Below are 12,429 nucleotides of genomic sequence, written 5' to 3' on the forward strand. Positions count from 1 at the left end.
CATGGAAAGAAACAAAATCAGAACCTTTTGGATTAGTTGCTTGACAAACATTTTCTAAATGCTGCCGTTTCACCTAGGAATAACCTTATATAAAAATACAATACAGAGGAATCTCACAGTTTAGAGATTCCCAACAGACAGGAGAGCCGAGATTTTAGATCCTGCTCTTAGATGACGATCAGAACTGAGATCAGAGTCCATTAGCTTTTTTTTTATTTTGTAAGCGTATTAGGCTGATAAGGGAGATATCTGGAGGCAACATCTTCTTCGAAATAGAAAAGTGGAACTGTGCCAACATGAAACTGACAATGATAAAAAGCACATTACCTTCCTCTGGTCAATCTCTAGATAATATTCTTTTTTTTTTTTTCTTTTCTTAAAGACTGGCACCTGAGCTAACAACTGTTGCCAACCTTCTTTTCTTTTGTTGCTCTCTGCTTTTTTCTCCCCAAATCCCCCCCAGCACATAGTTGTGTTTTTTTAGCTGTGGGTCCTTCTAGTTGTGGCATGTGGGATGCCCCCTCAACCTGGCCTGACGAGCTGTGCCATGTCCACATCCAGGATCCAAACCAGCGAAACCCTGGGCCGCCAAAGCGGAGTGGGCAAACTTAACCACTCTGCCACGGGGCCGGCCTCTAGATAATATACTTTCTATCACTTGTAGAATAACTAAACGATTTCATATTGACTCTTATTTACTTAGAAGTTCAGGGTAGCAGCCTGAATTTGAATTTGATATCTTGGAACAGCTTGGAGCTGGTGCACATATGGCAATTTCAAATTGAAGAATTAGGCTTATGCTGAGTCTACTTCAGTTTCCTGCAGAGGCTGGCTAAAAACCACACGGGTCAGTTCTCCCAACCAATAAGAACTCCTCCCATTTCTGTTCGTATATGTGAAAAAACGACTTACCCTGTTAACTGGCAGTTTCACAATATGTGACCTATTACTTGAAATAACCCTGAAATTAATTAAAATAATCCATCAGTCACAAATATATGCCAAATATAAAGTTTCTTCCTTAGCTCGCAAGGGATTTAAATTTATTTTTGCAGTGACATGAACTAAACTGAATAATAATTTTACAAAATAATTACATTATATTATTTTGCTTTGCTTCCTCAAACAATTAAGAGCTTATGTAACAAAAAAGATAATCTGAAAAAAACAGAGAAATACTTCCTTAAAACCTAAGAAGATATAATGTTTAATAATCTCAATCTCAAATATCAGCAAAATGAACATCTCTGGATATACTTTCAAATAGGGATAATCTAAACACAAAGATCAGAAGTTGATTCATACCTCTGCTTCCTTTGCTCCTCCCTACAATGCTTATTTAGGAACGAGTTTTTATAAAGGTCCTTTTCTTTAAATATTTGAGGATCTCTTCGGGCTGATTTGTACAATAATTTATATATACAAACTGTTATTCAACACATTTAGACACCGAAGTTGAAAAAATTGAATTCAGGTATCTGAAAGAACTCATTATTTAATGCTTTTCCATATACAAAATAATAAGTTGGGAAAATTGTAAAACATTTTGTTAGACTTTCTTTTCCTTGAAAGAGTGACTAACAAGCTGAAAAAAATGATCCCAAATAATTAAAAGTTGACAGGTTAACTTCAGGGAAATAAGAAAGAGATTAGATACTTGAAATTTTTACCTTCATTTGGAATACGACAATGTGAGAATTTAAAAAGTTAAAATGAAAACTGTGTTATTTTATTTGACTAGTGAGAATTTTCATAATAGATCATAAAAGATACAAAGACCTGTAAACCTAATTTTTGTCATGGTCTCATTTGACTAAATTAAATGCGTACTGCAAAGTTTTGACTGAGTGAAAGTTGAGTACCAGAATGATGAGGTGGCCAGCTTCTTTCTCCTTCGCCCATCTTTATATACTTTTTAAAAACTTCCTTGTTGTGGTATGGAATAAGTACTCAATCAGATCCATCTCTTATAGTCTTTACATTTGTATTACTGCATGGTAATCGTGGTAAACATAGCCTTTGAGTTTTCAGTGATTTCAAAGAGAGAGGTACATAAAACCCTCAGAGGAAGGGTGAGTAGGTATGACTGTTTTCATTTTGCAAATGAGAAACCAGAGGGTAAATTACTTGAAGCACGTGTAGCAAGGGGCGCTCTCAGTCCACCTGTCCTGTTCCTGGTCTGGCCCTCCTTGCAGGACCCGTGCTGGACTAATGCTACGGCCCTCCCCAGGCTCAGTCGGAAACAGAGCATCATCTGCAGTCATCAAACAAAGAGTTCATCAAATTTATGCTGTCCTTGTTAGGGAAGGAAATTACACAAGACATACCTTTTAGAAAGATTTTCAGTACTAAGTACTGAAACAGTGAGTTTTATCACTCAGCCCTCAGTTAACGAGAAAAATAAATGAACCAAAACCGCTTCACCCTGGAATCCAGTTAATCACATTTTTTAAAACTATAGACAAACTGCCGTCAAATACATTGCCTACCCGTGTAGTGCACAGGACAGCATTTTCTTCCCCTTGTGATGTACAAGTTTTAATTAAAGTGAGAGTCATTTAAGGACTCTTGGATTATAAAATCACCAGGCCTCACAGGCTTGTAGAACTGTAGCATTGCAGGTCTTGGGAAATAGGCTTTTTTTTTTTTTTTTTCCCTTAAAGCAGGCAGTAGAAAATGATGCTGTTTTCATTAAGAGGAAAATTAAAATTTTATACCATTGCAGCAGGGGATGAGCAAGGGGGTCTTGTTTATCCATCTGCTTCTTGATTTCCAGATAGGGTGCCTGAAAAAAAGTCATTACAGTTCTTCATTTTTCTTAAAAATTCTTTTTTATTTCTTTTTTGCAAAAGGAAAATCAGATTGAACTGGTATGCCTAATCTAGTTAAACTTGAAAATCTGTGGCTGTGACATGGTGACAGCGACAATTACCCTAATTGCACCCCCCGAGCCCCCATGGTGTGAACTCTGAACTTCTGGCAACACAAAGGACTCGTCCACACATTTGCTACTAGGCTTGATCAAACTTCAGCCTGGCTCCCACGTAGGAGGCCACGTCCCTAAAGATGATCCCAGGCTCCCGGCTGAGTCTTTGTTCAAGAAAACCCAACGGTGCCAAACCACAAAAGGTATGTCATACCGATGCACACTGCTAACCTTTCAGTAACTCTCCACTTATCCCTCTTCTGTATTTTCCCTTTCCACACAGTCCCCTTTTTTTTACTTCTCCATGGCGGCTTTCTGTTCTCGCTTTAAGAACCTCAGTCACCTTTGTCCTACTTGGAGGTGAGCTCAGCTCACACTGCAGTCTCTCTCCCCTACTGCAGTCCTCAAATAAAATCTGTCTTGCCACCTTTAACAAGTGTCCCGTGCGTGTCTCTTTGACAATGACTGTTTTTCAACTAACATCAAAGCAAAACTTGTAAAGCGGTTACTCCTGCTCAGATCTGAGGATACTGACTTAGGTACAGATCTCTACAAGAGAAGCCTGAACAAAATTTACCTAAGAAGAGCTCTTTTTCTTAAAACATTTAATGGAATTTACCCAGTTAAGCTTTTCAGAGAACAAAGGGCAATCTTTCCGTGACAATTTAGGTCTATCTATAGGGGAGTACATTCTAGAATATAGGGCAGTATAGCGTTATATTTATTTGAAGAGGTTTAAAGAATGTGACACAGTAGAACTTGACAGCATCCGTATGAAATGTACGCTGACAGAGGGTGCAGCATTACCATTTACCATTTTGACAGTCAAGAAACTGAGGCATCAAGCAATTAAGCAACTTGTTCAAGGTCACAGGCCACATCATTGATGAGTGAATTATACAACATGGGCCTCTAACTTCTGAGGCTGACACTCAATCGCCTCCTATTAAAATAACTTACACATGACCCAGAATAAAGAAAGCAATTTTGGCAGAGAGCTGATCAGAGTTTTGCAGCTATTTTTAAATGCAAAATGATCTCCTTCTAGAGTATAGTATAAATACCCTATACCAAAGTCTTTGTTGACTAAAATGTTTACTTAATTTTGTGTAAAATATTGCAATAAGTTCTTTTTGTTCCCCCCAAGTGTAAACGCATTTTATTATTTTCTTTTCCTTATACAAATAATAAATATTTGTTTGAAAGGAATTTGGGTAAGACAGAAAGGTATGGGCATAGAAAAACAACTGGAAAGCATGATGGGTTTTAAGCAAATAATTTAACATGAATTAAAAGATTTCTCATTAACCAATGTCTGACACATACTATTTGTTGAATGAATGAATATTTGACCACATGAATAAATAATATCAAAAGACTCAAGAATCAGCACCAGCCCAGCGGCAGGGTGATTAAGTTCACACACTCCGCTTCAGCAGCCTGGGGTTTGCGGGTTCAGATCCTGGGCATGGATCTACATACTGCTCATCAAGCCATGCCGTGGCGGTGTCCCACATACAAAACAGAGGAAGATTGGCACAGATGTTAGCCCAGGAAGAATCTTCCTCAAGCAAAAAGAGGAAGACTGGCAACAGATGTTAGCGCAGGGCCAATCTTCCTCACCAAAAAAAAAAAAAAGACAACAATTAAATTTGGGAATGTTAAGAACATACTTTAGGAGCACATTTGCAAACAGTGTAGAGATGATGGGAGGGGAGGAGGGGGGACTGGTGCAGAAGCTCTGTGGGCCCCAAGACAGGAGGAATCCACTCTTCCTTCCCCAGAGAAAGGAAATGACCCAAGGTAATACTCATTATAAACCTGCAAGGGTCTCTAGGGCAGTACAAGCCTTGAAACCACCATATGCAAATGGAACCCATAATGCGTATTGCTGTCAATTAAAGATTATTAATTTCTACTAATAATGATGAGTTTTAAAGCTCTCTCCAAATCTTTGGCAGTGAAAAGGTCTCAATAATTCAACAGCAAGTGCTTTTCCAAGCGCTGGACCGCAGCCCAGTGATGCTACACTCCCATAATAAACCCTGATCCTTGCTCATCAAACTTTTCCATCAAAGCCTCCCTAAGGGGTAAAAACATAAACTCATACTCTCGGGAAGCTGGCGTCTACCAGAGTTGTTTTGAGATTCTGTGTTCTATCTAAAATATTCTCATGCAGTTTGCATTTGATAGAATATTTGTTTTTATTTTACCATTAACATGATGTTTTGAAATTTCTACCGTTAATTAAAATCGACTGTCTAAGAAGATGGTACAAGATTTAACCTTTGCCTTAAGATAGTCCAACATCCCTCCACGTACTCAAACTCTTGCTGAGTTTGAGAGCAGAGCATTAGGATTATAATTATGCAATTTCCCTCCAAAAGTCACAGTGGTAGCATGCCAATACACTGATGTAATTTAATTAAAACATTCTAGCAGAGCACAATTTTAATTTTTTATGATTTCAATTATACTCCCATATAATGGAAAAGTCTTCATTTCACTACATGGCCAGTACTCTTAGACATTTTTTACCTCTTGGACATTTTTAAAATATGATTTTACTCAAGCAAAATTGAACTGTACAAGACCACAGATGATATACTTACTTGTGTCATTTCTCTAATGGAAGTTATGCTATCCAGTGCTTTCATTACACGATCATAGTTCTTCTTCTGTTCGAATGGGGGAAAACATAGTGTTCACTATAAGCCTTTGCAAGTCCGCACATTACTAGAGAAACATATTGTTTCTGTATGTAAATTTTTCCATCAGGGTCAATTTGAAAGCAATGACTGTGTTGTGAATATAAAAGAGAAGATTTTAATAAGATGGCTTAAGGACATAGGAATTAGAACTGAGTCAGAAGGAAGAAAAAAAAGAAACCATTGCCAGTCCTAATATAATTACATAAAATCATGTTCACCTACAGAGGAAAAACTATAAATACAAAAAAGATATTGGGCTCCTGATTCTCACTTTCACCACTAAAAACGTAAGCCATGATGAATAAACTAGGTATAGAATCCTTGTAAAATACAAAAATCCAAAATCTTACAATTTTGTTTGGCTTTCATTTTCTTTTGATTAGAAGAGTATGACCAATAAAGGTGGAAATGACACCATACACTCAACTGATAATTCATTTTGAAGCATAATGTAAACATGTGCACTGTTGCTACTTATGAAGGAAGGAAAGTTTTTCCAAGGAAATGTTACATAGTCGTTGATTCTATAAAATGATTTCAAGATGAATAGTAATAGAGACTAAGGCAATTTTAGCTCTCAGGAAATTTGAAAACTTTGTTATTTCAGAAGGATTCTCCCTAATCTTCATCAATATTTATAAAATTTTTTTCTCAAGAAATGCTGATCAACAATATGAATTAAAGTATTACCAACCTTCAGATAACAAGGGAGGGTGAAGTAAAAATACAAAAGAAAAAGGGAAATTTGTCCTTTCACCCAGGATACTTAAGATTAAAATGACGTTACACAAGTTAGAATCTCAAAAAATATAAAATGAAATTAAAATAATCAGATAGACCACTATAAACTAATTTATTACAGCTATTTATCACCTTCCATACAGATGGGATGTGGACAGATCAGAATTTGAGGGGATTAAATGTGTCCAGTTTCAGGAAGTTCTGAAAATGACTTTAAAGCAGAAAGGATGTGGGAAGTGATAGGATACGTGGAAGACTGGAAGTGGAAGCAAATCAAGCTTGTGGAAAGAGAATCACATTTACTAATGGATACAGAGCCTATGACAGGGCATGGATATGCTGGAGGACACGGTGATTTAGACAGAAAGAGGAAAGCTAATGAGACTAAAATCTCAATTACTCTTAAAGGAAACTTATGACAGGTGTGCTCCCATCACGGGGTAACTACTCACCCTGGGGTTGAAGGCCAGCATCTGAGGATCGTTAGGATCTACCACAGAAGGATATGGCTCGAAAATGACGACTTTTCTAGGAGATTCCAACGCAGACCTACACATGGACACTAGGAGATCTACCACCTTGAAACACATACATAAGATAGTTACTATCTTTTAGGTTTTATCAAGTGCTTTGCCATTGTTTCTCCCTCTTATGGTAATTAAATTAGGAAAGATTCAGGATTGCTGTCAATCTTTCAAACCTGTAATTTGTGGCTTTAGACCAAATTGGACTAAACTTGACCAATAATTTAAAGTAACTAACTTAATGTGTTGCTTCCAATCACCCACGTCCTAACGTCTCTTTGCCATATTATGTGCTAACATTGTCCAGGCTCTATGGCAAGACAATGAACAAGAGAGACAGGTCCTTTCTCCAGTAGAATTTACATTCTAATGGAGAAGATGCATAACACAAAATCAGTTAGACAAATACATACTTAAATACATTTTCTGGTAGTGTTAAATGCTATAAAAATAAAGTAGGCATTAGAGACTAAGGCAGTAAGGGGTGCTGTTTTAGAGTGACTAGGAAAGGTGGCGACGTTTCAAGAGACACCTGAATGAAGTGAGGGAGGGTACATGTGACTATCTGGGAAGAAACCATTCCAGGTGAAGGAAACTGCAAATACAGGAAAGGAGTTTGACCTGCTCGAAGAACAGTATATTTGACATCATCCTACTTCTTCCTGCTCTCCTCTGCCAAAGGCCATTCATGCCCTTCGATTTGCTAAACGTGATTGTTTTATTCCTATGTTCTCGTAGGATTCCTTTGCACAATTTACTAAGAGGCAGGACTGTAGAGCAGTTCAGGGCACGGCTCTCCTCTCCAGTCTCCAAACAATATGCTTCTGGCAACTGAATTAAGAAAACTGATCTGTCTTAATGGAGAAAGTTCACCAGAACAGACATATCCACAGTGTGAAGACAAGGCACTTCATCAGGAAGCAGCCAACTTAATCTTTACAGGGAAACCTGTTTCTAGAAAGTATTTAAAGGGGCATTTAAAAAATGGACAATAAGAGTAGGACAATTTTTGATTCATATGGTTAACGAGAGGGGTATTGTGACCTAATCACAGTCGGGCTCGCTTTGTTGTATGTATACTCACAAAACACATCCACCCAATCACAGCATCCAGAATTTCCAGTGACCTAAAATAATTTGCAACACTCAAGCCATTGGGTATATGATCTATAAATAACACATCCCAAAGGACGCAGACTCACACACCCACAGGACTCACTCAGAAAACAGTAGAACGGAAACAGCTAATATGTTTCTACGAAAATATTCCATTTATGTGTGTGTGTGTGTGTGTACATATATGCAATAAACTGCATTCCAAGCAATAGACATAATAATAAAGACATAATAAAACCCTCCTTTTTGTTTTCCTCTCCCACACTCACACTCCTCCTACCCAGAGATACACCTTAATCAAGATATAAATTCTTTCCAGCATTATCTGGTCTCCTAATGAAAGTAAAACCCAAACTAGAATTCCTGAGAAAGAATAATTGGTTAAGATAAAATAGCCTTTTCTGAAACTTTAGGAGGGAGAATTGGTACAATCTTATAAAGATGTTTAAAAATTTTATGTCATAATAGGCAACTCAAGCTTTATAAAAGTACATGCCCTTCACATATATAGCAAGTGATCTTAGACAAGGGTGCTAAGACCATTCAATGGGGAAAGGACAGTCTTTTCTACAAATGATGGTGAGAAAACTGGATATCCACATGCAAAAGAATGTGGTTTGGACCCTTATCTTACACCATACATAAAAATCAGCTCAAACTGGACTAAAAATCTGAATACAAGACCTTAAACTATAAAATTCCTACAAGAAAACAGGGGGAAAGCTTCATGACACTGGATTTGGCAATGATTTCTTGGATCTGACACCAAAAGCACAGGCAACAAAAGCAAAAATAGACAAATGGGAATACATCAAACTTAAAAACTTCTGTGCATCAATGGACATAATCAACAGAGTGAAAAGGCAACCAATGGAATGGGAGAGAATACTTGCAAATCATTTATCTGAGAATTGGTTAATATCCAGACTATATAAAGAACTCCTACAACTCAACAACAAAAAAATCAAAAACTTGATTTAAAAATGGCCAAGGGAGCTAAATAGACCTTTTTTTTTTTTTAAAAAGAGGATATACACATGGCCAACAAGCATATGGAAAGAATCATCAGAGAAATGCAAATCAAAATCACAATGAGATACCACCTGACGGCCATTAGGATGGCTACTATCAAAAAAACCCCCAGAAAATAATAAGTGTTGGTAAGCAAACGGAGAAATTAGAACCCTGTGCACTGTTGATGGGCTTGGAAAATGGTGGAACTGCCATGGAGGTTCCTTAACAAGTTAATAATAGAAATTCCATGTGATCCTGCTGGAAGTGACAATCCCACTTCTGGGTATACATCCAAAACAATTGACAGAAGGGTCTCGAAGAGATATTTGCACCCATGTTCATAGCAGCGTTATTCACAATAGCAAAGAGGTGGATGCAATCAAAATGTCCACTGATGGATGAATGGATAAACAAAACATGGTATACACATGCAATGGAATACTATTCAGCCTAAAAAAGGAAAATTCTGTCACCTGTTACAACGTGGATGAACCTTGAGGACATCATGCAAACTGAAATAAGCCAGTCACAAAAAGACAAATACTGTATGACTGCACTTATGAAGTATATAATGTAGTCAAATTCACAGAAACAGAAAGTAGAATGGTGATTACCAGGGCTGGGGGGAGGAAAAAATGGGAGTTGTTCAATGGGTATAAAGTTGCAGTTCTGCAAGATGAAAAAGTTATGGAAATCTATTTTACAACATGAATATACTTAACATTATGGAATTATACACTTAAAAGTGATTAAGATTGTAAATTTTATGTTGTCTTTTAACCACAAGGATAAAAAAGGTACAAATGGAAACAATAATAACCTGAACAATGTTCCCTTTTCAATCAAATATTTATTAAATGCCTTGTGCCAGAAGCTTCAAAACAATCAAAAATATAATATATATATATGCATTGTTTTGCCAATAATTTCGCTAGTGGATTCAAGTAAATTATAACAAAATAATGAATGTAGGGGTAGAGAATGTAATTAGTAGAATTTTTCTGTTAATATATGTCCTAACCTAACTTCAAAGAAATAGTGTAACTGCCACAGCGAAATCACATGCTGTCCACCCCAGGCTCACACTCCTTGCTTCCAGGGTGTAGAGCTACTGACTGGAAGTGGCTTCTCTGCACAGGACATCTCCACCCCTTTTGTCTACATCAGGCCACATGACTAGTTTCAACCAATGGATCATGAGTAGAAAGGGACTAGCTAAGCTGATGAACCAACAGGTGCACCTTCTCCACTTTTCTCTCTCTCCCTCTACTATATGCCATATATTGAAGACAGAAGAGCCAATGGATGGAGTCCAGTTCCTTCAACCATCACACAGAAAGTTGCCCAACAAACATTCCAATTGGACAGTTGTATGAGTGAGAAATAAAAGTCTCTCATCTGAAGGCACTATAACTTTATAATTTATCTGTTACAGAAGTTAGCATTCAGAATTTTCCAACAATGAAAGGTTTATATAAGACTGCTGCGATTTGTATTCTATTTGCATGTGTTAATTTTTCGACGGAGTAAAACATCTATGATAAAAAATAAAAGGTAACACACAACTATGATTTCCTTTGCCCCAAATCATATATTTCTCCACTCCCAGCATTTAAAATGAAAGATTCTGAATAGGATCTTAGCACATATGGTCAGTGCCATAGCCAGCAAGTTATAGACATCTTTCTTCTTAGACTGAATAACATAATTGAAGAGGCAATTTGGAGGTTTACTAAGATACTTAAGATAGAAATGCAAAGAAATATTAAATTCAAGCAATGGGAATTAGGCCATCTGATGAGTGAAAATAAAAGGTCTGAGGGTTTATAGAATCAAGCGCCTCTAAAGGACATTACATACAATTCAACAGGTAGAGCAAGACCCTCCACCCTCCCCTGCAGGTGTGAATGGCCTTGGAGCTCTTGCAAATGAGAAAATTCAAGTTCAAGTGGGTAAGAAAGGCACATACAGGTGTGGCCTACAGATATACAATGTATTCTGGAAAAGAGGCAAACTTGAAATTGTAGACCAATGGCCTTCAAACATTTCAATAGTGACTCTTTTTTTAAAGAAAGAGAATCTTATATGACAACCCAAAACCTAAAGAAAGAAAATGGAGCTGTTCTGGTTGAAGCAGTATTCAGGGGCCTGGAATCCCAGCTGCCTGGACACTCATCCCAGCCCAGCCTCCTGCGGCATCCCTAAAGAACGTTCTTGTAACTTCCAGAGCTCCTCAGAGCACCAATTAAAATTCAGGAGTCAGTTGATGCAACAAGACTACCGAGATATAGTTTCTTTCTGTCCAGAAAAAGAATCAGTTTCCATGTAATCTTTAGAATTATAACTAGACTAATGGGGCATCTGCTTTAAAGTAGTGAAAAGAATATTCTGCTTTGGAGTAGAATGACTAAATTCTGATTTTTGGATACTGGACTTTAGAGCTGAATCACTAAATTGATCTGGTCGGGTACCTGTGCTTTGTACCTATCATTATGCAATCCAAAATTAATTCCTCTTTAAGAACTTTTTTTAAAGATGTATCTATAATAAGAGGGAAAAAGCACATACTATTCTATCAATCTAGCCTACATTTAGCATGATGTTAATCTGTCTTCTAATCAATTATTTCTTATTTCCAGGCTTTAATTCCTTCCCATTTCAAATTGTTTGAGGGACCATTTACATCCAGTAAAATGCACAAACGTTAACTGTACTACTTGAAGAATTTTTAATATATATATACACATACATACATATCCATATATATATAGATGTATGTATATTCACACACACATCTGTGTAAAGCTTAATTATTTTAACATAGCTATAAATAGAATATATTAAGGTATCTTTTTTTAAGCAATGCTAGTTCCAAGGGGTGAGAAAAACTTTCATATTAAAAAAAGAAAAAGAAAGAAAAGAAAAAGACCCACCCGGGTCAGACACGTTTGGGAAACTGCCTCAGTACAGGCCAGTCACTTGCTTAGTTTTAGGGATTCTCAGAGCCTGTAATATGCAAATATGAGCATGTTGGGTGTAGGGGGCAATATCAAGCCGTATTTCTGAAATTTATTTTAATTGTGGAATCATTTTTTCCACATCACATATGATCAATGTTCCACTGTTTGTATTATGTTTCATTTATAACTCACTATATCACAAATGTTGTCCTTCATATTTCATCAAGCAGATGCACCTGAGTCTAGCTAACAGCGACATCACTAGGTAAGGGCATGTAAATCCAGGGGCCCTGGGCTGTCTATAGGGCTGCTGCACCTCCATCCAGTGTCAAGTCTGTTATCTAGCAGGCATTGATACTTATTGAAAGAACGTCTGTTGCAAGTTGATCATTTTTCCCACCCATCTTTGCAAATTCTATAAATGAGAGATTGGTAAT

At 37.1% G+C, this 12,429-nt stretch overlaps 1 protein-coding gene across 2 annotated transcripts in view; it reads right to left on the reverse strand.

Annotated features, from left to right (window-relative positions):
• Nucleotides 1–12,429, reverse strand: part of PARP8 (poly(ADP-ribose) polymerase family member 8) — a 169,035-nt gene that overhangs the window by 22,018 nt on the left and 134,588 nt on the right. The window contains exons 17-20 of one of the 2 annotated variants that reach the window (XM_005604281.4): nt 6,831–6,956; nt 5,539–5,604; nt 2,718–2,785; nt 913–961 (exon numbers count right to left, since the gene is read on the reverse strand). In XM_005604281.4, coding sequence (XP_005604338.1) covers nt 913–961; nt 2,718–2,785; nt 5,539–5,604; nt 6,831–6,956 — 309 coding nt within the window. The remainder of the gene's footprint in view (nt 1–912; nt 962–2,717; nt 2,786–5,538; nt 5,605–6,830; nt 6,957–12,429) is intronic. The other variant, XM_005604282.4, reaches the window with a different exon arrangement.

The sequence above is a fragment of the Equus caballus genome, chromosome 21 (genome assembly GCF_041296265.1).
Source record: "Equus caballus isolate H_3958 breed thoroughbred chromosome 21, TB-T2T, whole genome shotgun sequence".
NCBI classification, from domain to species: domain Eukaryota; kingdom Metazoa; phylum Chordata; class Mammalia; order Perissodactyla; family Equidae; genus Equus; species Equus caballus.